At 39.3% G+C, this 26,214-nt stretch overlaps 1 protein-coding gene across 2 annotated transcripts in view; it reads right to left on the reverse strand.

Annotated features, from left to right (window-relative positions):
* kcnc4 (potassium voltage-gated channel, Shaw-related subfamily, member 4) overlaps positions 1 to 23,953 on the reverse strand; it is a 154,943-nt gene extending 130,990 nt beyond the window's left edge. Inside the window, exon 1 of one of the 2 annotated variants that reach the window (XM_028797114.2) lies at positions 21,638 to 23,951. In XM_028797114.2, the coding sequence (XP_028652947.1) occupies positions 21,638 to 22,258 (621 nt within the window). In that variant the 5' untranslated portion in view covers positions 22,259 to 23,951. Of the gene's footprint in view, positions 1 to 21,637 lie in introns of both variants that reach the window. The other variant, XM_028797115.2, reaches the window with a different exon arrangement.
* Between the last annotated feature and the right edge of the window lie 2,261 nt (positions 23,954 to 26,214).

The raw sequence follows: 26,214 nt of genomic DNA on the forward strand, positions 1-26,214 counted from the left end.
TCATCCCTTGTTCTATATGGCATGGTCCACTAATGCGCCATCCAGATCGATACACGCCTGAAGACGAAGAGCAATGCTGTCACAGGTGGCTTGTCACATCTGTAATGGTATCCTCTTCTGTGATAGCTGCACATAGCTCAGCCTCATTGTGGATGCAATGTTGATACACTTTGCCTTTTAGGTAACCCCACAGGAAAACGTCTGGTGGGATCTAGCACATTGTTACTCCCATTCTCAGACTACAAAATGATGCCATTTTCAATACTTTTCGTGCAGTAGATTAAATGCTACAGCTTGTGAAATGTCATATACATAAATATGGGCCACCATGTATATTGTTCTTTGTAATCTTTTTACTTAAATTGTGAGTACATGAGTGTGCCATGTGATAAACTGGTGCCTAATCCATTGAAAGTTCCTGCTTTGTGTTCAAAGTTTCATTAAAGGTTTCAGCAAAGACTGTAGCTTCTTGCAAATTTAAATTTGATAAAATACCCTGCAACCTACAGAGAGATATATCTTGTCTTTCACCAAGTGCAGGTGGGAATAGCTCTGGCCCCCATGATCCTTAACTGGTGCTGGTACCAAAGATGAAGGACAAGCATCCTGGCCAGGATATAAGAAGGATACATTCCCAACTAGGAAGCCATAATGGATGGCATGGGAGAATCAGGATCAGTTTATTTACATGACAGGAGGCAGTGTTCCTGAGGGCCAAAACCTGATCAGGATACCTGCAGGACTGGAAACGTATCCCTGTCGGAGTCTTTGGGGACCACCAGAGGATACTGCCGGGAGAAGACAGTCCTGGTTTCCGCATGACCCAGTGGTTCAAACAACTTGAACAGGAGACTGGAAGCAGTTCCCGGGTCTAGTTTAAAAGAGAGTCCTCTTCCTCAATGAAATCAAGTCAGAGTCGGAAGGCAGTGGGCGACACTCTCTTGGAGGAGAAAGGAGAAATTGTGACAGGTTGGTTAAATAAAAATAATTTATTTGAACCTGGAATTGTGTTGGGCATTGCTATGTCTGTGATTTGGGGCCTAGTGGAGCACCTGAGTGGTTATATTGGATTAAGCAGGCTAGATAATGGATAAATGTATTAAAATTTTAATTTTCAGAGTATTTACTGGTGGTGCTTATTGACAAAACTGCAATCGATTATATAGCTCAAAATCTATGTTTGTGTGGATAGCGCTGTGAGTACTGAGAAAAGCGCTATATAAATGTAATGAATTTTTATTATTATTATTATTATGTTTGCGTGCATCTTGTATACAAATCCACACTGCTGGACCAATCTCTGTCAGGATTTTCATACCTTCCTTATTTGATCACGAGAGGACCATCTGTGTGTGTGTGTGTGTGTATGTATGTATGTACAGGTGTTTTCCCAGCACAGGAACTTTGTTTTTCACAACCAATGAGTTCCTGTACAATGTTTGCCAGGGCCACTTGTGGTCTCTGGTCAGTTTTGTGAGTTGCGTTCCCATCACACAGCAGGAACTGTAACCTTTATGCAAAATATGTAACAAGCAAAGAACAATGATGCATGTGTGAGAGTTCATGGGGAACATCCCAACCTCAATGCTTCTAACTGATCATGACTTCACATTGGAGATTATTGCTTCGATACAGTGCATAGCGTGGCGCGCCAAGGATAACTGATTACTCTCCAACTTCGAATTGTTTACAGATTTGTAAAATGGTCAACCAATCAGCACAATTCATTGTCATGCCTCACCCATGGTAGTTCCTGGTGGAACAAAAAGCACATACCCTGGAGTACGAGCTAAACAAATGACCAAGATGTACCTACTAGGAAATTCAAACGACCAAAGTTCCTGCAGTGGAAATGTTACAAATGTTCCAGAGTTTCTAAAAAGTCCCTGGTTCCTGAAAACCTAATGTCTAGTACATATATCCTCACTGTGGGACCAATCTCTGCAAAAAATTTGCACACCTCCATCATTTGATAAGACCAGGTACTTTGTCCCAATCCAAAATGTTCACCCTGGTGGTAACTTTGGGTTTTTAAACTACAGTTTGCACGACAGTGCCACCTGGTGGCTCACAGCAAATGAAACACCAGAACAGTCAAAAATATTAGCAGACAAACAGACCAGAGCTCAGAATTACTGACTAGTGTAATGCCAAGTGCTACTTCTAGTATATAATATATACTTACAGATTTACTGGACATTACCATTTCATTTCAGGATGTATACTTGTTTAATCAATAAAGATGATACAATTAGTGGGTATGATTCAGAAATATGAGGATTAACACTGCTACTGTAGGTTCTCTCCTTCAATGGTGATCCACCATGTTTCCCAGTGTTCCCATTGAACATATCATTTGGTTGAGGAGCAGTACTTCTACAGTGATTCTGGTGACACCATCTATATTGTGTGATAAATGAAAACATTGTAAATGTAACTTATAACAGCATGACCTGATGTGGTCTGGGCACCATTTGGCCTAGGCCAACAAGTCTTTATATTCTTGCTCTACTAAGACCATGAGCCACATTCAGGTTAATCATACATAAACTGTCTGTCATCTTCATCCACTCTTTATTTTTCTGAAAGTAAACAATAAGTAACTAAAAGAACCTTCAGAAATATCACTGTTTGGCATTTTTATTTAAGCTTGCTGCCCTTTTTTTCTAGAAGGCAAGCAGCATGATAGATGATGGAAAATTAAGATTGACTTTCTCTCCTATGATTGAATTATGTGAGCCTCATGGTGCTCAGTGATGAGCTAAAGCAATGTACCTTGCAGCAGTCATACCTAATGTGGTAACACAATTTGAGTCAAGTTGGAAAAAATGTCATCCTCTCCAAAACTACCAAATACAAACACTTATAAATTAACTTGGAAAGAAACAAGATAGATTAGAAAATCAGTGCAATTCATACTTCCAGCTCTCGGTTTGACCCTGAGCAAATCACTTAACCTGCCTGTGTTCCAATTTTATAAAGCAATGTAAACAATTTTGCTGTATCCTAAACTTGTGGCCTTTTTAAAAGGAGTTAGCCAAACACACAAAAAATATACAAACAAAACATTTCCATATACACTTAATTAAGTTATCCTAGCAGCACTAGGCACAAGGCACAAAACAGCCCAGGTCAGGTCACCATCTATGATTATTGCCACTCATGCATTGGCCAAGCTGGACTCGCCAATTAATGAGAAACATACATCTTTGGGAATGTTGGCAGAAGCCCCTTAGAGACACAGAAGAAACATTCAGATTCCATAGAGACTACAACTGGGCATGAGATTTGAACCTATAACGTGTACCCATAAGGCCAAGCAGTGCTAGCCACTATACCATACATAATTATATTGTAATAATAACACAAAGAAACACGATTCACAGTAATTTAAAAAGAAGTTAACAAAAATATTAGATAGATACTTTATTAATCCCAAGGGGAAATTCACAGCAGCACCTTACTGATACAATAAAAAACAATATTAAATTAAAGATTGATAATAATGCAGGTAAAAGACAGACAATAACTTTGTATAATGTTAATGTTTATCCAAGTGTGTGGAATTGAAGAGACGCATAGTTTGGGGGAGGAACGATCTCCTCAGTCTGTCAGTGGAGCAGGACAGTGACAGCAGTCTGTCGCTGAAACCGCTCTTCTGTCTGGAGATGATACTGTTTAGTGGATGCAGTGGATTTTCCATAATTGATAGGAGCCTGCTGAGCACCCGTCACTAACAAACTATCTCTACTTGGATTAAACACAGTACTTTGCAACTGGATTTTGGATTTTCTAACAAACAGGCCCCAGTCAGTCAGAATCCATGGCATTTAATCTTCAACCATCATTTGGAGCCACCTACTATATACCCTGATAACATACGACTGCATATCACACTATCCAATCAATCACATAGTGAAATTTGGAAATTTGCAGATGACACAATGGTGGTAGGACTCATAATGATGAGTCAGTATACAGGATGGAAGTGGCTATACTGGAGGCTTGGTGTAAGGACAAACAACAAACATAGCTTCAGTGTCAAGAAAACTAAGGAAATGATTATGGATTTTCAGTGGACTGTCACTGTCCCTCCTCCCCCTCCTTAATGTCAATGGAGAAGAGGTTGAAATTGTCACCTGCTTCAAATACCTGGGTATACATATTACACATGACCTCTCTTGGAGCTACAATACAGCCTGTGTGGTAAAGAAAGCCCCAACAACACCTCTACTTCTTGAGGAGGCTAAAGCAGGCTGGTCTGTGACCCTCTGTTCTGACCTCCTTTTACAGGTGTGTGTAGATAGCATCCTTACCTCCTGTATTATGGTGTAGTGCAGCAGCCACAGACAGGAGAGCATCACAATGGGTGGTTAAGTCTGCACAGCAGATCACTGGCAGCCAGTATTGAGGACGTTTACACCAGCAGGTGCAAAAGTAAAGCCTCCTCCATTATGGAAGATGTCACTCATCCTGGACATGGACTGTTTGCCCTCCTTCCCATCGGGCAGTAGATTGTGCAGCTTACGGGTTAACACTACCAGGTTAAGGAACAGCTTCTTCTTGGATCATCATAGACTAATGAATCCGACATCACTAAATCTGACTGTACACTCTGTGTGACTTACTCAACACTTTGCATTTTGTTTCAGTAGTGTCATGTACTAAACTACTGTTACTAACTTTTTACTTAGTGCCAATTGCAGGTATACTGCAAAAATATTTATTTTAGCCATAGTTACCTTACTGTATTTATGTATAAGTGTTATTCTGTTCTATTTATTGTTTACCTGTGATACCTTTATCACAAAGTCTATGGGGTTAAAGGGCTATTTTTTATTACATAGTTTTTAGCATACTATGCTTTTAGGATGTAGTTTTTACTACTTTTTATTATGGAGTTATTGTGGGCACTGTTTAATTACTGGGACCCGAGTACCGAATTTTGTTTCTGCACATGGATGTTGGAATGACGATAAAAGATCCCTGATCCTTGAAAAAGTCTGAGTTAGCATAACCCACTCTAATTCAGAGTGTTCATAAGAAATGTAGTGATTTACTTCATGACGTAGAAGTGCATACAAAAAATAGTTTCATGGAATATTTGAAATACAGAAATGTGTGCTTCAGTTTTAATTATGAAATCCTAAATATTTTCAATTTAATAGCCATTTGACATTTTCAGACTCATTCAGCCTCTGCTAGAGGTCCATAGAGAGTTATATTCCTAGTATTGAATCAAAAATAACATCATATTTATAATCATTGACCTTGAAATCGCCTTAAACAATACCCCACAAGGTTATGTTTGAAATTTGTCATTTTTAATCTTATGGGAGTGACTCTTAGAGAGTAAGAACCACCAGTAAAGCTTCAAATATCAAAATTATTATCATAATTGTGATCAACAACTTCAAAATTGCATAAGATGATACTCTACATGCCTATATCACTCAAATATTTTTTTTTGAAGTTTTGTGAAAAGATGTGTTTTTGACCTCTTAGGAGGTGAACCCCTGGGGTCAGTTGAAGTGGTATGAATAACTACAAGTCCTTTTGATCATTTTTGCTGTTGCCGCTGACACTGGTTTACTCTTTATCATAAGTCATTTCCTGCACAAAATATGGTCCTAAAATAGCCTAAAAATATTTTTGGGGCCTAAAGTGACAGAAATATGGGGATTACTCCAAACAGCTTGACATCTTGTGTAACTACAGTACATACCAAAACGAGTCAAATGGTATATCATATGAGGGGGTTTCTCAAACAAAAAAAAAAGAAAAACTGAAGTAAGTTCAAAGCATTCATAAAACAGTTAAGTTAAAGACACACAAAAAATAAAACAGAATCACAGTTGTAATGCAACATCTTCTAATCATAGTACTACCATCCTTCATGTGCCCTTAAAAAAGCTCAGAATGAAAACTTTTTGAAGGTAATTTAAAAAACCATTTTTGAGTACCACAATGCTGAATATAAAGAAGTCTATCTACCACAGTGCTTTAGGACTGTCTGGAGGTCTAATAAATAAAAATGAATGTGCATTGATGTGTTTGTCTCCTATGTAAATCCACACTATTAGATTGAACGAACCTCCACCAGTTTTTGCAAAGATTCCCCATTTGTACAGGGGGAGACCATAGGCTAGGCTTCATTCCAAAAGGTTTACCCTTGGGGAACTGTTTAGTGACCACTCTCTTGCTTTTTTACGGAAATTCCCCATAGGAGGCATTTTGGGGAGTTGGCACAGGAATGAAAAGTTCCACCCCATGGTGGGCTTCATCAGTGAAATTTTGGTTTTGCAGCCAAAAGTCCTTCTGGGAAATTCAGTGACTGAATCTGCACTTTATTCCACCCAGTTTATAGTATAGTATAATAATAATTTCAAAATCATTGATTCAATTGATTTTGATTTGTACCATTTTCTAGTTGGGGAGGAAGCAGTCAATTTATTGCTTCCTAATAACCTACATTTTTTACTTTGTCAGGGGCACTAATAAACACCACCAGTGACCCTTGACCATTAGACATACAGCATGGTGGTCCAGGAGAAAATCAGTTTCACCACAGTTTTTTTTCCAACTATTTGCAGGGTCTAACCTTGCACCTTATTTAATGTTAGTAGAAACACAGAATCACAGGGAACCATGACTGAAGTGGAAGGAGTATTCTGACTGGATAAAAAGAATTAAACGTGTAAATATGGATTTCCTCTTAATGACATTCTGCTATGATGATGGCTTCAGTCATTTTCTGGTGTATAGCTTTCAATATCCAATTGTGCCTCGTTATAAAGTATTAGTGAGCTTATGTTGTGTGTAGGATGATTGAGACTCCAACTTGTAATGTAATTACTGCGTATGCACAGCTGGTCCAGGAGTGGTGATCAGTTGTAAGCATAAAATGACAGACTATGCTGTAGTATTTCATGACACTCATTCTGTTGTCATTATTAATATTATCATTATGATGATGATTATTATTATTAACCAGCTCTGTCCATTCGAAGGTTATAGAGCATCTGGGGTAAAGCTGTAACTAACCCTGGATGGCACCCCAGTTTATCACTGGGCACATTTACACAAAGAACTTAACACTAATAACAGGAAGGCTATATGGACATAGAGAAACTTGCAAATTTCATAGGGCAATGATCAGGTAAGGAATTGGATCCATGGTCCATTGAGCCTCGAGGCAACAGAGCAAACCCATATGCAACATGCTGCTCCATAAATAGCAGGGCAGACAAAAAAAAATACAGCCAAGTCCCTTCAGACGATCAAGCTATTCCTGAGGCATTTTCCTTCTTTGGAATTGGAGTGTCCTTCTGCGGCAGAAGGGCAAATTCAGTAGCAGCCTTATTATTTACCCATAATATTATTTTTAGTTTGACTCTGGAGAGTCACCTCCTAATACTTGAGGCTTGCTAAGTACTTCCAGTCAAGTACTGAACCTGCTCATTCCAAAACAGGGTGTCGGGGAGATGGAGACTAACTTAGGAACACCAAATGTATGGAAGGGTGCACAAGGTTGTGCCCTGAAATGGGCTAGCACCTTGCCCACTGTCATTCACATCAGGCCAGTTTTCCATTTCCTAACCTGCACATCTTTGGGATGTGGGAGGAAACCAGACTACCCAGAAAAACATTTACATGAACAAGGACATGATGCACCATCCATACATAGGTTCAGCTTTTGGTCTGTTCGCTGTCTGTGAGTCTAGAGCTATGAGATAACAGTGCTAACCACAACACCACTGAGGCACAACTGATAATAAATTCATCAGGCATCATTGACTGATATATCTTCACAATAATACAAAACAAAATCTAAAAATGATGAAAGCTTAAGACTGTATTACTACTAAGCCTATGAGACAAGTCCATCCTTCATGGAACTCGGGTGTTGATTTTGTCACTTCTGTGCCACAAAAAGACAATCAGGGCAATAGTTGCCGCACCAGCTCTGTTCCCTGTATCATCCTGGGGTCCAAGCAGTTTCCTTATGCTTGTACCATCATCTTCCTCTAGGTATTGTGGTGCCCCGTTAAATACAACAGATTGTGCACAACTGTCACTGACTGGTTTTGGCTTCCTGGATTTGCTGCAGCACTTCAATAACCAGATGGCAAGTGACAGTGAAGTGTTCTACTTACCCACTTTTTAAACGACTTGGCAAATTGAATGGTTTAATATGACAGATGGTGCTTTAGTGTGAAGTGCCGTATTTAGTCTGTGCATTACACTGAAATGTTGAATGTAACTAATTTTGCTGATGTGGTTTAATAATAGATAAAAAAGTACAGCTGTGTAGTATTGTGTTTTACCATACTGAACAATAAATTGAGAGAGAGTGGTGGTACACTATTGACTGAAAACTCTCTAACATATCTTTTTCCATATCTTTCTGTCCTCTGCATCTTGCTCTGTTACACCCATCACCTGCATGTCCTCTCTCACCACATCCACAAACCTTCTCTTAGGCTTTCCTCTTTTCCTCTTGCCTGGCAACGCTATCCTTACACATTCTTTTTGTGTCTGAGTGGGTTTTTTCTTAGTTTGTCAGACATCCTTAAGATGTACAATTACTTAAATTGACAGGGTCGTGCAAACTGGAAGAGTAAGAATGTCTTGCCATGCAATGGTGTCCCACTCAATGTCAGTTCCATCCAAACAGGTCTTTCTAAATTAAACTTTCCTTTCTTCACTGCAAATTCTCAATTGCCAGGTAGTAACCAGTCCTAAGGATGACGCCGCTCCAATCCAGCTCAACCTCAAACACGTCATGGCAGTTGAGAGATGCCTATTAACATTAACAAAATTCTTTAAACTGTAGGAGGAAACTGAAGTGCTTAGCAATAGGGAAAACATATAAAACACACACAACTGGAATCTCAACAAGGAATAAAACCGAAACCCAAGTGCCTTGCAGCAGTAATGTCACTCTTTACCTACCTGGCCTTTCTATGATAGTTTAATCATCCATCTATTTTCAAACCCACTTCTCCAGTTCAGGTCACAAGTGGCCAGTGCCTATCTCAGCAGGACTGTGCATAAGGTGGGGGGACCAGCCCTAGACAGGGTATTGGTTCATCAGAATGCACATGTCCACAATCATCAGATTTAGTCTCACCAATTAACAGAGCACATTCACCTTTAGGATGTCAGTGGAAAACTGGACTACCTGGAGGAAAACCCACTCAGAAATGGATGTGCTGATTCTGTAGATGTCCTCCCTTATTGTACAAGAGTGAAATTGAAGAAATGTTTAATTAACACTGTTGTTGACAGCAATTATATATACTGTAAATGAGGTAGCTGTGGAGATCTTTTCTCAGGGTGGAGCAAAGCCGAGAGCAGAGCAATTTCTAGCTGACAGAAACGAAGGAGGCAATTTAAAGCCTGACATCACTCACTTTAAAAGCGTATCACTCGCATAACAGATTTAAATGTTTAGCAGAAGTGTTCGTGTGTGTTTCAACTGATGAATCATTTCGTACAGTAATTTGCCATTTAAACCATGGTTTTTTTTGTTCTTTATTTCGCCTTATATAATTTCATGTATTAGGAATTTGTTAGTTTTCACATACCCCTTGGGGTCAGAGCGCAGGGTCAGTCATTGTACAGCGCCCCTGGATAAGGGCCTTGCTCAAGGGCCCAGCAGAGTAGGATCTCTTTTGGCAGTGATGGGGATTCGAACCGGCAACCTTCGGGATACCAGAGCAGATCCTTAGCCTCAGAGCCACCACTCTGCCCTATGATGTTTATAGCAGGTTTAACTTAGAAAGAAAAAAAAAAAAAACACTTGAAACTAGAAACCTGTTAAAGATGTAGACTTAATTGCTTTAGAAAGTTTAACAAAAAGAACCATAATGAGAGTCTCAATGCGGATGTAGGAAACTAAGGAGCTACACTGAGCTATTATTAGTAAGGTGTGTTCTTATTTCTCAAAGAATGATATCAAACACAATTAAACTAACCAGCCATTAAAAACACACACACAGACACACACACTTTATATATATATATATATATATATAATTAAATCCACTGTCTTTCTGTATGTCTGTCCGCTCTTTTCGAGAGAACTACTTAACGGATTTAGACCAGGTTTTTTTCCATAATTTGCTTGAACATTACGGTTGATTTTCCAACTTCTCTCGTTGCCCTATATATCATAATTTGCTTGAGGTACCAAATTATTTGCACGAATCCGAGAGACACAGGGCCCTCCTCACTCACGCCCCAGCCTCAGGGTGTATCTTACATCCACTTAAGTAGTTCTCTCGTTCACTACTTAACAGATTTAGATTAGGTTTTCTTTCTGTAATTTGCTTAAAATTCGGGCTGATTTTGTGACTTCTCTCATCGCTCTAAGAGTCACAGTTTGCTTGCAGGAGCGATTTGTTCACACTAATCCAAGACAGAGGCTGCGGGCAGGGTCCTCCTCATTGTCCTGTTTCACCACTACGCAGGCAGAGCTGCGGGGAACAGCTAGTGTATAAAGTCTGTCTGTCTGTTCCCTATACAGTCCTACACCCTTTGACCAATCTGGACCAAACTTTGCACAGTTGCTTTCTAAGGCCATACACACAAGATAGGCTACTTTGGACCAATAAATTGTGATCCTGGGGATCCCGGTGAGTTTTTTATTTTTTGTTTATTTCCTACAGTTTGCACACCAGTGTGAACTGCTGGAGCAGAGTAAGTGAAACCTCTGAAGAGACTAAAGCCAGACTAGCAGATAACAAATGACCAGAACTTAACATTACTTACCCAGGAAATGCTGCATACTGCTTCTGTGTACTGCAACATAAAAAGGACTATCTTGCACTTTTGCAGGGGATGGTTGGGTGAGGCTGCACCAAGAGTGGAAGTGCAGCACAGTACAAAGAAAAAAAACAAAGGGTTGTTCTTTAACTCCTGCTTTATCAGTTTTTCTTCATAATTTAAGAACTTCAAACTATCCAGCCATCCATCCATTTCCCAACCCGCTGAATCCGAACACAGGGTCACGGGGGTCTGCTGGAGCCAATCCCAGCCAACACAGGGCACAAGGCAGGGAACCAATCCCGGGCAGGGTGCCAACCCACTGCAGAACTTCGAACTATCCACCTTAAAATAAGAGGGCAGGTTAGACATGACAACATTCATGGGGACAACCCAGCAAGGAGTTATTGCAAGCATGGAATCCAATCAGACCCAAAAAGTACAAATTCTCAATGAATGAGACCAGACACATTGATAAAGAGGCTACCGAGTATGGAAGATGGGACAGCTAGCAAAAACAACACGGTCACCATTTAAAAAGCACATAAACCTTTGCTTTCTTTCCTTAACCAATTCAAGAAACATACCCGGGCAATGCTGGGTACTCTGACTAGTACATTATATAGATTAAATTATCAATATTACAGCATAGCTTGAGTGGTGTCCTGTCTAGGGATTGTTCCTGCCTTGTACCCTGTGCTGGATGGGTTTGGCTCTAGCTTCCCTGTGCTCCTGCTCAGGATATGGTAGGTTTAGAAGATGGATGGATAGAATGCATATCTTTATTATGTCAAAAAGCAACAAACAGCCAGACCTACATATCAAGAGGCATCTACTGAAAACAAGTCCCATCATTTGCTGTCACCAGCTGCTTTACTGCCTTCTTTCTTTATATTGCCATTCTAAAAATGTAACATTGTCATCAGTGTCTCAATATTAAATACATCCATATCAATTGATATTGCAAAAATTTTTATAATAAATAACAGACTCATAACAAGGATTTACATCTAGTGATACCTTTTTGGTTAGGAAAGCACTAATCCCTGGTGCTAATCTGGAATCCAAGTCTTATATACCACACCATAATTTTGTGTTCTCCATCACAGCAGTGTAATAGTCCATAAAGCTAAAGCAGCAGTTAACCACTGGGGTGTGCTTGTATCTTCCCATGTACCACCAGTGTACAGTCACCCATGGACATGGAGACAGAAGAATTTTCAGTGCTATCACTTCTATCTGAATGGGAGCACAGACAGCCACGAGACAGATCTTATAGCCTAGTGCTTTAAATGGCGTAGGCCAGGATTTCAGGATCACTACATAAAATAATTGTTAGGCAGCACTCCTAAGTGTCCACTAGGCTTTAAAATTAAAATTTCATGCTGGGAATACTCCAGATCACCTGGGGAATGCAATGTGATAAGTAGTTGCATGCAGTAATTCCCAGGTAACCTGAACATCAGGCTGCCTAGCCTTTGTAAGAGGTGTCTGGCACTTTAACAGACAGGATTAAGACACAGAGGACAAAAGAAGAGCCTGTGCAAAAATTCGGCAATCCACACAGGAGGGGAATTCCATGATGAATATGTGGATGCTTACTTCATATGTCACTGTCCATGTTTTATTTTCCCTGGGTGCACTTGTTTTCAGCCTGCATCCTAAAGAGGTGCATTTTAGACATATTGATGAATATTAATTGGCCCAATATTTGTGTTAGATTGTGTAGATGCATGGGTGTAGCTGGTGACAGATCAGAGACCCAGTCAGTGAAAGTTCTTGCCCATTGCTTGATGGGGCCACAAATTTGGATAAATCTGGTTTGGAAAGTTGACAGATGGATAGAAAAATAAAGAAGTGGCTTCACACACACCATTTTGACAGTTAAAGATGTATTTTAAACTTCATTTTAAATTTTTCCATTGACAGAGATAAGCTAGTCCCAAACAGGTTCAGCAAGAAAATATTATAAGAAAATTGTTTTAACAAAGTTTTTAAGGGAAGATTTCTAAAGAAAACAGTGGTGGGTAAATAAAAGATGTGTGTTGAGCAGTCTAATGGGATTAGGCAAATCTGTGAGGTCAACAGCTAATGGAAAGAAAAATATACACGAGAAATATTTACATGAACACAATTTTTATCCATACTAAGTTGTTTTTCCCCCTTCTTGCATATTTAAATCCTCAACAACCTGCATTCTGTCAAGAAGTTGTATGGTTCTCTTGAGTTTTATGGAGATAAGAAACAGACTTGCCTAAATGTATGAGAGTAGCTTCATCAAGCAAAGCCTTCTTTGTGAGGTAACATATATTTTATTTCTGCTAGAGCTAAGCCTGAAAAAACTTTCTTTGCAAAAAGATTATTCATCTAATACTACTCCTCTACCTCACTGCAAGAGCATTACTGGTTAAAGCAATGAGAAAATAGCCTTCCTGGATCATGTACTGTAGGCTAGCACTGACTGAAAGATCCAACCACATTATTAAAATCCACTTGGAATGCTTTTCAACGTTTCATAATGCTCTCTGCTGTAATTCACAGTGTAGATGTAATGAACCTGATATTTTGACTCTCAAATCACTTGTAATTGAGGGCCCTTGCAAAGCAAATAGAAATGTGCAAAGCAATAACTATCTTTTGTATTTCTGGACTCGTTAGTGATGACAGACGAGTAGTCAGATGTTTTGCCACCTGGAGTAAATGCCTTTCTGAGAAGGGGATTCTGCGCTAGAATTGGGTTCTGATTTATTATATTCTTGTTTAAATGAACGATTGTCACTTAAGGTGATCTAATAAGAATATTTACATGATTAATGTCTTAATCAAATCATACAATAAATCACCACAAAACTTGCATTCATTTTCTCAATCACTTGTGTTAGCTAGTTAGCAAGTTATGTTTTTGCATACTTTGTGAAAGCAATGCTAAACACAGGGCACTAAACCTTTTTGTTTTTATTTTGTTTTTTTAAATAGCACAATTGCTATAGTAAAGAACATTCCAAGATCTTTTAACATGTAAAGCTGATGTCACAATACACAACACTTAGTCGTAGGGTATGTCTGATTTGCTGACTGCACTGGTTGATCTCATCGTCGGACCACAAGAGTTTACACAACTGAATATCGCTGGGCATGTCAACTTTATTGACTGCTTGTCAACCTTCCAGCACAGTCATGCTTGCCCCTTTTTGTAACAGCCAATAGTGTGCAGCTTTATATAGCCCATGCTGTATGAACAGTTAAGAGGTATGGAGAGTTGAGCCATAGTCTCTGCTCTTAACCCCCCCGTCTTGATATGTAAAACACAAGACATTAGACAGATGAGCCTCTCTTCAGTTTGTGAAGTCCAAAACACCCACATTCCTTATTCCTTGTCACTAAATTCTATGCATTTTACTTCTAGATGAGCATTCACCGGTTGTCAGCGCTTATTCATACAAGCCCATCCAAATGACTAAAGATAAAAATCAAACATACAGGGATAGTGTTGCCACCTTGCAATAAGGAGAGCAGGGTTCATGTGCTCGGTGCTTCCTGCATGGCATTTGCATGCTTCCCCCATGGCCATGTGGGTTTTCTTCAGCTGCTCCAGTTTCCACCCATGACCCAAAGACAGGCAAGTTAGATGAACTGTCAATGTTGAATTACCCGCTAACGTGTGTGTGTGTGTGTGTGTGTGCACGCGCATTTATTCACCCTGTGATGGAGTGGTGCACTGTCCAGGTATTCTTTTTGTCTTGTTCCTAATGATTGCTAGGGTAGGCTTCAGCTGTCCTTTGACCCTATCCTGGATAAGCAAGGGTACCCAGCTTCATTGTGTGTGATTTGGTTGTGCCCTCTTCAATACACTCACAGTTTAATATAAAGACAGTGCGACATCTTTAGATTGTAACTGCATCAAAATTTGTGGATATTTTGAGAAGCTCAAGCATGATTGAGGAAAACATTTTAGACCAACTAGTATCAAATTATAATGGGACTTTAAAAGAGGCTTTGGATACAGTAGCTCCCATTAAAACCCAGGTTATTAAAAAGCATACAAGCTTACCCTGATTTAATGAGAATACTCAAGCTCTTAGTGTCAAAAATTAGAAAGTAGATGGAGAGTAACAAAGCTGCAGGTCTTCTGAACTGAAAGGACAGAAAGTATAAAAAAAATAATCTTTATAGTTATTTTGTTAGATTAAACTGCAGCATTTTATACAATTGACCATTCTATTTTATTACATAAGCTACAAAGTCACATTGGGCTCACAGGCAATGTACTAGCCTATTTGAGCTCTTATTTATCAAATTGAGTCTAGTACATGCAGAAATGTGCTGTCGGTACTCCATCATTATACTCAGAAGCTAAAATGGTGTCTCACAGGCATCAATACTGGGACTCTGACTGACTGTCTTCGTTTTACATGCTTTCACTGGGATCTATCATTAGAAAACATAACGTTAATTTTCACTCATATGCAGACAACACCCAGTTATACCTTTCTTTTAGACCAAATAACGTTTCTCTGATGTTGTCCATAATTAGATGTGTTAGTGAACTAAAAGGAGGGGATGGATGAGAACTACTTGTCTTTGATTGCACATAAAACAAAGATGTTAATTATTCTAGGGAAAGATGCTGACTGCAACAACATTCTGTCACATTTATTAGCATTACTGAATCAGTGGGTAGTATAGGCATTACTTTTGACACAAGCATATTGTTTAAAACACACATTACCAAACTATCCGCAACATGTTTTTTCTATGGTAAAAATGTTGGAAAATAAAGATGTTTTCTAAACATGCAGGATACTGAGAAATTAAATTTGTGCATTTAATTCTGATAGGATTGACTACTGCAATGCATTATTCACTGGCAGTTCAAATGGTTCTTTTTGCAGCCTCCATTTATTTCAAAATGCTGATCAAGAATTATTACAAGAATCAGAAAGAATGAACACATAACTCCAGTTCTAAGGTTTTTACTGACTCGCAGTTAAACTTTTAAAATTGTCATTTTAAAATATAAAGCCTTAAATGGGCAAGGCCCTGCTTACTTATCTGAACTTACTATTACTTTCAAACCAGAGAACACATTAAGACCTCAAGATGCCAACCTACTTAGGATTCTAACGATTAATAAAGTAAGGAGTAGCTTTCAATTACAGCTGTGGAATGATCTGCCCGATACTACAAGGGATCCAGTCTAGTATACCCTGACTAGAGCTGCTGATTAGCTGTGCATACTGCATTTTTGTTTGTTAGTTATTTGTACCAAAACAGAAGTAATAAAATATTTTAAAAACGTTACTAACCCTTCCCTATTCTGTTCCTATTCTTGGTATTGTGATGTGGCACTTATTGCCACTGCACTACTGCCAAGCTATTTGCCTGCCTATGGAAAATAATTTCAGAAAAAGCAGCATTGGAATTATCAGATGGAAAGATTCTGTCAATAGATGCTATGCTAAACCATCCACTCTACTACAAGAAGGCCCAGGAGGGGGAAGGCAGCCAGTTAACCAAGGTCTTGGACTTTATCTCTTACAGTTCTATTTCCACCATTGTCAAATGACCATAGTTCATCAATTAATTAATGGAAAAATATTGTTTGTTTCCATTTATGCTCATCAGTTTCTACTTTGTTTTCTCTAAAAATCTGTATCTTTTTATGTACTAATAAAGTATTTAGTAATTTGTACAATACCTGCATTTTAGCTGGGAATTTGTGACAGCACTCTGTCTGCACTCCATAAAGGGCACTATACAAGACAAACTGTATATGTATTTTTTTTTTTTTTAACTGGAGTAAGAGCTCTAGCTTGGTGTCTTACTCATTAGACCACACACACTACCAATGCTCATACCTTGAGGTAAACTCATGAATTGGTCACAAGATGAGCTGGAAGATGGAATTGAAGGGAAAGATTGTGATTTATGGTCCAATGCCTAGGAAGCTAGATTACATTATGCTAATGCTGGCACCCTGGGGCATCATGCCCAATCCCAATTTTGGATTAGAGCTAATCCATACATACTGCTGGCCCAGTATGGGAAGTAGACCCAGCTATTTAACAGTGCAAAACCCAACAGACAAGACTTCTTTCCCTCCCATATCATTGTCTCTTGTTTCTCAACATAGTTAACACTTTTCCACCTGAAAGAAACACATTAAAAAGACTATATCTCTTGATGTTTGACCCAAAGTGGTAACTTCTGGGGTGATATGCTGCCATCTAATAGCTCTACCTATTATTATTATTAGTGTTGTAGGAGGGATACGGGATGGACAGGCATCCCAGCAGGAAGTCGGGAAGATCCCTTACATGGACGGGAGGCCAGAGAGTACAGAAAGGCATCCTGGACAAGGCTGCCCTAAGGGATAGGATGGAGATCCCAGCTGGAGAAGATTTCCTTCCCGGACAGGAGGCCCCAGGCAAATGGACAGGTGTCCCAGCTGGACATGATTCTAGTACTTTCCCTAGCCGGGATAATATAAGAGGACAGGGAAGGACTGTCGTAGAGAGATATTTAGTTCCTCCAAGTGGTAAATGGCAGCAACCCTCCATATCGACGCCCATTCAGGAACCAGCAAGGAATACCAGGAGTTGCAACCTGGCAGTACAGCCCTGCTGGTGTCTGGGGGTGCTGCAAGGGGGCACTGCAGGGAGAGCTGCTCTCTGCTATGTTGGACGTCCATATGGCCCAGAAGTACTTCCAACGGGCAGCAGCCCTGGCACCAGAAGTACTCCCAGGTCTTCAATAAAAGAGACCGTACTTCCTTATCCAGGTAAGTCGGGGCTGACGGAGAGCAACACTCAACTGGAGAAGAGTAGTGCGGTGGTGAGAGGAATTGTGGAGAGATGATTGTAAGAGAGAAAATCTGCGCTTGTGTTACTTGGAAGGAGTTATTTTTGTTATAAAACCCATCCTTCATTTGAACTTGGGACTCTGTGTACATTCATGTTGGGGTTTGGGTCTCGCATTTCCATCACAGTGTATTAGAAGACATTTATTCTGCGTGGCTTACAAGATCAGAATATATAACAATGGTTTACAAATCATAGAAACACAGGCAGTTTAAAAGTGACTATCACAGGGCCTTATAGTGGACAGAGGAGGAAATTGAATAGGCAACCTCATATTAAAGTTCAGTGTCACAGCCACTAATGTACATTATAATGGACTTCTAGCGATACTGTATTCTAAAGTGACATAATGTTGTCTGTCCCACCTTGGTTCCAACACCATTCTCTCCATCCTTGGTCTTCCTGACACAACCAAGAGAAAGACCATTGCTATTCTTGTTTATCTGAAAAACACTCTGACTTCACACTACAAACACTGCCCATTAGTATATATTTCCCACCCTCAATTAAATAATTTTTGCCCATAAAAGCTTTATGAATACTCAGTATGTAACACAAATTTGTTTTTTTACTATCTCTACATGACCTATTGTAAAATACATGTCAAAGCAGAAATGCAATCCTTTACCCACAGCTTCAATGCAATTCTCTATTGCAGGTGGGCAACAGTAATGAAAAGCGCTCCCGTGAGAATTTCATTGAGGAAGCAGCAGATCCAATTTCCACCAAAATGCAGGCTTTATTCACCAAGGCTTTGTGCAGCCTGCTAATCTGCTGCATGCAGAATGGGCCCCTGAGCTGTCACCAAGCAGGCAATTGTCATATCAGCACAACACAAGCGAAGGCATCTTGAAAAGGGTATTCAAAATGCAGGGCCATTTTAACATCAAACAGCAAATAACAGAACAATCAGACTGAAATACTGATGAAGTAACCTGTAGCTTGAGACAGATGTGCAACAAATCCAACCAGAAAATACAAAATACGGTAGGTGTCTTTACGCCAGATATAGCTGTAACTCCACATTGATAAAATGTGCCCACCCATGTTGAATTAGAGTTAACTCAATCTGGAGACAGTGACATGTGGAAGAGAGCACATGAATGGAATTTTGTCTATATTTATCACGTAACTGTGTTTCCGGTACTTTGGAAATGCAGGGTGAAAAATATTTGAAAAAGGATTAATAAGAAATACAGAGTGCGCCTTTAAACATTACACTTTTTTTAAAAAAAGGGTGTTTTCTGCATCTTTTGGACCCTGTACAGTAATTTCTTAACACTCCAGCAAAAATGAGACTCTTTGCATGTATGAAGCATAGAACAGCAGCTAGGGTCAGTAACAGAGTTGAAAACAGGTCAGCAGCAACCTGGGTTGGAGCAGAAGAATGAAAGTGCCATCTGACCATATTCAATACAATAAACAACTAGCATTTGAAGTAATGACCAATGTTCAACAGCTGAGATCACTTACAATATCAGTTGCTAAGTGGGCAAAGCAAGATGGAAAGAAAAAACAGAGTTACAATTTCATAGTCTCATTAGGTATAAAGTTATATCACTTTCCTAATAATAATAATAAGGCTAGACACTTTTGCTTTAAAAATCTAAAAAGAGGAATATAAATTAGCAAGCCTGTTTTTAGAACCACTACAATATACTTCCATATTAAATAGATAGATAGATACCATTCCCTTTCTTAACTTCTATCTGTTTAGTCACTCATGTATACATTCTCTCTGGGAAATCCCTAGAAAGGGTGCCAGTCCACTGCAGGGCAGACACACACCCCCATACAGAGTCACAAGTTAACCAAACCAGCAGGTCTTTGGGGATATGGGAGGAATCAAATTAGTCCTACAAACACTGAGAGAACATACAAGCTCCACACAGAAAACAACTGGGCATGGGATTCAAACACAGAAGACTGTCTCCGATATGGATGTGAGCAACACTGGAGCACCACAAGGAGCAGTCCTGTCTCCTTTTCACTTTACTCTGTACACCTCAAACTGTAAATACTGTATAACACCATGCCATGTCACCTGCATAAATTCTACAATGATTCTAAACTTAAGGGGTATAATGATAAGGGGGATGAGACAGAATACAGGAGTGAGGAGGAGAACTTTGTTTCTTGGTTCTTTGATTCATGACTGCTCCTTCATAATGTAAAAAGTCAAAATTTCCCCCAGCAACAAAGAAAGTTCTATCTAAGCCATTGCCAGTGTGTTTTGTATTTGTATGAAATAGGAGTGTCTATTCAGTCATTTTGCGACTCAGATAATTGTTGCAGCCTGTTGAATCCAAGTTCTGTCTAAGACTGGATTTATGAAGTACCAGCACAAACTACTGTGCCACTAGGCCATTATTTACTGTTAAGCAGTATGTTTATTTTGAAATGCAATATTCACATTTAAAATGTGCTTTTGCCAATATCAAATCCTTCCACCCAATGTCTAACCCACTTATCCAGTTTAGCTTCACAAGAAGCTGGTGCACATTCAGGCAGCAGTTTGGCTCATGGTGAGAACCAACCCTGGATAAGAGACCAGCTCACCATCGGGCACACACTCCCACAACGCCACTTCCACACCAGTTTAAAGTTTCCTGTTAAACTGATAGCATCTTTTTGGGAAGTAGGAGAAAAATTCACACCAACATGGGAAGAACAATTATACTCCACACAGATAACACCTGGATCTTGGATTTCAAATCCAAGAATCTGCAGACATGGGGCAGCTTTACTAATGACTTTGCTATAATTTCAGATAATTAAAATTTAACCTAGACAAATAAATCAGTAATTCATACATCAAGATGTTAATATGTTAATTGATAATCTACCTAATTTTTTAAATAACAAACCAATTTTAAGATTGCAAGTGGATAAAACTTATTCAGACAGCACTGAGTGCAAAGCAGGAATTAAACCTTGATTGGGCACCAATACATTGCAGAGTACAACCAAAGATACACAGACATTAACTCATGCAGTGCCAACACTAATGTTACCAACTCCCAGCATGCATTCCACTGCCAGGTAGGAGGAAATCCCATATTGACCATGAGTAGTCAAAGATTTGAACCCAGTCTTTTTCTAGCAGGAAGAAATGGGTTCTGAAAATAAAGAAGTTGATATACACATGCAAGTACACACAAAAATACTTCCATCCAATTCCATACAAATGTTTTTGGAACCAGTGCCCATGTTGGTAGCATTAAATGCAAGTCACAAATCAGTCTTAACTGGGATTCTGCTCACACTGCCAAGTACTATTGGGGACCAACCATGTGGTCTTTTTCATACCTTTCTAATTTAGAGTCACCAATAAACCTAACATAGATGTATAACATACTTGAGATACTGAAGGTAAACTGAGTGGCATGGACATCAAGCCTATGTTTATAGAGTGGTGAGACACCATCATGGTATTCAAATGCATAAACAAACAGATAAGTATAAAGGCCCTCCAGGTGTGGTGCAAAATCTTTCAATAACTTATTTTATTCTACTTTTGTCGGTTTCTGCCACCCAGTGATCCATGCAAGATAGACAACTGATTTGTCTTGCAGTCATTGTGTCTTTCCGGGTTATAACTGTTTAAGCTCACTATGATGCCATGTGAATGGAAATGATGACAGAAGATCAAGGGACACTGTGGTGAGATGATTCAGGACAATTCACTTTTGTATCACCTTTATAAAATAATGATTCAGATGATTGTGTTTTGAATAACTGCACAGCATGCAGGCGCCCACCGTCTTGCCTGCATGCTGTTAACACATATCTTTAACTGGAGAGATTTTCCACAATAGAAAGAAGCACTAACATTTAGGAAAGGTTGGCTGAAGGATGGATTTTTTTTTTGGGGGGGGGGGGGGGGGTGTTATACACATATGAGAAGGATGAAAAGTGCAAAGCTATCTAGCGGTCAACAGTAATCAAGAGTGGCCCTTTTTTTTATTATTTTTTTAAAATACAGCTGCATCTAAAGTGAAACTTACCCTGGCAGCCAGTGAGGAGTATGGGTCTTCAAAGAGTGCCCATATTTTAGGTTGCCAGACTTCCCAGCAGCTTCGATGCCTGTCTGGGCCACTCTCAACACCCAGGTGCCTGGTCACTTCTCTATCTTCATCCAGGGTTCCACTACCACTGTCCTCCTGGTCGGGAGCCTCAAAGATATCCAAGGCTTCTTCAGCATCACGATGTTGCCGGTAGGTCATCCAGCAGCAAGGCTCCACATCTGTCTCATCGATACCCCAGAAAGCCAGCTCTTCTTCAAACAAGGGTCCACAGACATCAGCTGGGCAGTGTAGCTTGCCTGTCCTGTAGTAATTGAGCACATAGGCAAAGATGCCTGGGTGACGATCAAAGAAGAACTCATGTTGCCGTGTGTCAAAGTCAAAATTACCCTGGGCATCTGGGTCTGCAAGCCAAGCCAACCGCGTGCCTGGCAGCGTTCTAAGCGTACTCCTATAAGTCTCGTGCCGAGTGCCCCCAACATTGATTATGACTTTGTCGGATTCGTCCCCCTTTCCCATCTCTTCTTTCAAACATGTTTTAGAGGGAGGTTTGTTGCCAGACTTGCGTCCACGATAGGATGAAACACACACTGAACTGATCATAGATTTAGGTGGGCTGGTTACCTTTTACAACCCCTTACAGTCGTATTGTGTCTACTAGTTAATGACCGTCTCACCTAGTCTGTGAGCCAAGACGTGTCTCTCATTTGACCTTGATAACCGACCTGCAACAGGATGTACACCCCCATCCAAATATAATTGACTCTCTTGTTAATTTTTCCTTTGATTTACAATTTCTTTCTGAAACCATGTAAAAAAAGCAGCATTTAATAAAACTATCAATATGAATAAATTATTGGTTAAGCAACACCAGGATAATTCATTAATAACTTAAGGTCAGCTGAATAATCTAATAGCTAAGATAGAAATGACAATCTTATATTCGGTGAATAAACCTAACAAAAATAAATGCCTATAGAGGTAATCAAAATATGTGTATTCATGAATCAAAATGGGATTATTTTAAACTTTTGAACGTCCTCTAGTAAAAAAATAGAATTGTATGTATTATTACAGAATATGTGTAGTAAAATACTTCAGTTATGGTTACAACGGTTAATTAAATAATTTCTTAACAGCAAAATTAGAGGCAATAAATTTGTTACATATATGTTTAAAATGAGGTAACATAAATTTACTTGGCTGAAAGTCGATGCCGCTTTCACCTCTTTACTCGTCTCAGCGTTTAAGAGGGGCGGGCACTATATTAAAAAAGCATAAATACCTTATAATAAATTCATAGAATCCCTCAACTTTTTCGTAATTCCGATAGAATTTTGAAATAGAATGCAGCCACTAAACTATAGTAACTCCCCCCAAGCACGTATCCTCTATCTCCACATTAGCTCAGCGCAATCTCTTCTGTATCATCCGCTGTTGATCCGCTACACCTTTTTAAAAGTAACCAAAAAATATTTTTGAAGGCGTTCAGACTTGCATTTATTTTGTTAAAACTTAAGAAGTCTTCACGATGTAGGACTGAATAGGTTGCAAAGTGTCAGAAAGAGAAGTATGTCACTTTTCCTCAAAAATCTTTTGCTTCTGATTGAGTCAATCCTTATTTCCAGTAGCCTAGACGCGTCAGATGGAATAAGTACATGTGCAAACAAATGCGACACGAAAACGGATTCAATCAACAAGAGAGGGAAAAAAATCCAAAATGCGCCGCTTCGTCTCTTCTTTTTAGGGTTTATTCGCTTCCAGAATATTTAACAGTATGTTCAATGCAGACGGAACAGATTTCGCGATCAATTAGCACACATCATATACTCCAGCGCAGGGACCGTGTTAACTCCTTGAGAAAATAAACACGCCCTGCTGTTATATAGGCTATCTCTTCAGCCACCAGAGACACTTAAGCCTCCCCCACCCCACACGTGAAACTGTAATTCCACTCGTCGCATTCGTGATTACGGTAACAGCGCTAGAAATTTAGGAAGACGCTTCCAGCTTGCATAGCCGCTCGCTCGCTCTCTCTCTCTCACTTACTCATTCTTTCCCCTTCTCCCCACCCACACCTCCAGTCTCCGAATCGCACTGGGGAGGGAGCTGTTCTAAAAATAGGCGCCGGTGTTGCTTTTACTTTCAAGGGAACTACAGCCGTCTGCAACCTGATGAACGCGTCTGACGGATCGGCTTGCCTGTGCCACCCGGGTGGCGTCTTTTTTTATGTGAGCATGTATGTGTGTATTTACGTTGCGTCTTTTCCAAAGCCTTGGGAGCCCGTTTTTTCCTGCAAAGAGACGAAGTCATTTCAGTCTGCGTTTTGAGACTCCTCACCCCACCCAATTGCTGCCCCCTCCCATCATCTAACGCTCACGGTTTGCCTGTTTCAAAGAAAATTGAGTGCAAATGTAGCCATTGCGCAGATCCGAGACGATATGATGTGCCCACCGTTTGGCCTCTTTTTATCTGGAGGTTTGTAGATTCTTTAAGGACTCTGCGTGAAGAAAAAGAAAAATGACCTGTTGATAAACATCCACGTCAACTTCGGGGAAAAATGGAATGAATAATTCACTTAACGCGCCTAACCATAACAAAGGTGTGCAAACTGAAATTTGAATTGGTTGCTCAATCACTGCAAAGCAACAGGTTTAAATTTGCTATCGCTGTAACCGTTGTGCGCTTATTTACCATTTCATCTGTTCCTTTACAGTTTATTGATGACACGCATTTATCAGATGCGGTAGCAGTCGAGTGCCTACTTATTTACTTACCCGTCGCGTTTTTCTCAGAGCAGCGATTCATTCCTGATATGACCTTACTAAGCAAAGTCGTGTGTAGGAACTATAGACACGATTAACTACGCTTTTCTGTTAATTTATATTTGTATGTTGTATTTATTGATCGATAAAATGGATTCCTCCCGTTTAATTTCAAAAGAGTACGTTTAAATAAATTGCCAACCGTCTCTTGTTTATGGATTTGTTGACTGAACATTACTCACTTCAATTTGTGAGATGGTATTTATCTGGAGAAACGTGTACATTAACTTCATTTAGATAGCTTTCGGTTTGCGCGATTTTATTCATACAAGTGGTTTCTAAGGATCTGCTTATCCCCTCTTGTATTCATAAGCACTACTGTCGAATTTCTCGATTGCTTTGTAAGCGCAGTTATGATGCTGGACTTTGTCTGCTTTTGAATGAACTACATGGATTTACAGTCGGAGTTTTGTTCCGTTTATTTATAGAACTGAATCTGATCTTCCGCTATATAGTGCAATAAGAGACGCGTATGACTCCTGTGTGTTGGTTTATATGCATTTAGGGGGCTCACCAGGTACGGAATATTTAATTACATTCAGACGAGTAAGTGCGTCTGTCGCAGAGCTCCAGCGACCATTTCTCTGAAAATTTCACGCCCTTCACGTGTGCTAGTGGGTGTTATTCAAATCAATTGATTTCTTCCAATTTCCCAAGGGCACGCATAATAGGTTAATTAGAAACTAAACTTTGGCACGGTAGAAGTGAGGGTCGGTGTACGTGTGGTTATGTCCTGTGATGCTAATCGGGTTTGACCCTCCCAAAATATAGTTTTTGGTTTTAGCAGGTTCAGAAAATGGTTGCACGGACATTATTGTATGTTTAGTGGATGCTTTTACCCAAGACGACATGCAAAAATACATTACATTTATCGTTTAGTTTCACATTAAAAATTGCTTTACAATATACGGTTAAAATAATATTAAATGCGTAAATTCACGAAAATATACATTTAAGTAGTGTTTTAGCTGTTAATATCCATTAGTTGTTTCAGTGTACAAGATTATTTTGAATAATTGATACATTGATGTAAACTCACAATGGTACAGAATTCTAAATTTGCATAAAGTTAGCCTATTTGCATAAGGGAACGCCCACTTTGCTGCAAAGTTGCTAATTTTTCCTTTCAGAAAATCAACATTTTATACTTCACTGGACTACAGGAGTTGGGTTGAAACACATCTAATTATTATGCCTAATCACTAAACCAACTGTCTATTTACATATTTTTAAATTTCAATATTGTTTAGTGTTGGTTTTAATCTAACACAGGAAAAATGTATTGTAAATATATTATAAATTGAAGACAACCATAAGATGAAATTAGAAATGGAATTAAACAGTTCAATTTTATATTAATAATGACAAAATTATAATTTTTGACGGCAAGCATTTTACTAAAACAACTCATATACTGGTCTATCCCCTGACAGTGTTTTGACTCAGGTGCCATTTGTTTAACTATTAAATTGCAGGCAATTTTTTTTTTTACAGTATACACACTTGCTTTCTTACAGTTGGGGCACTGGGCTGTTTAATGCCGTATTGGCTATCACATTGTCAGAAACTGAAATTTAACTGGCAGCCTAATGGTAAAAAGTCCAGTTCATTAGTCACCATTCTACCTGCCACATAGATATAAATATGCTTGTGTCTTGTCAGTTTATATTGTAAGTACTAAATGAGTGCGTATCCAGCGGATTGGATAGCAGTGCCACCTGTCAGATCCTGCAT

This window comes from Erpetoichthys calabaricus, chromosome 3, assembly GCF_900747795.2.
Source record: "Erpetoichthys calabaricus chromosome 3, fErpCal1.3, whole genome shotgun sequence".
NCBI classification, from domain to species: domain Eukaryota; kingdom Metazoa; phylum Chordata; class Cladistia; order Polypteriformes; family Polypteridae; genus Erpetoichthys; species Erpetoichthys calabaricus.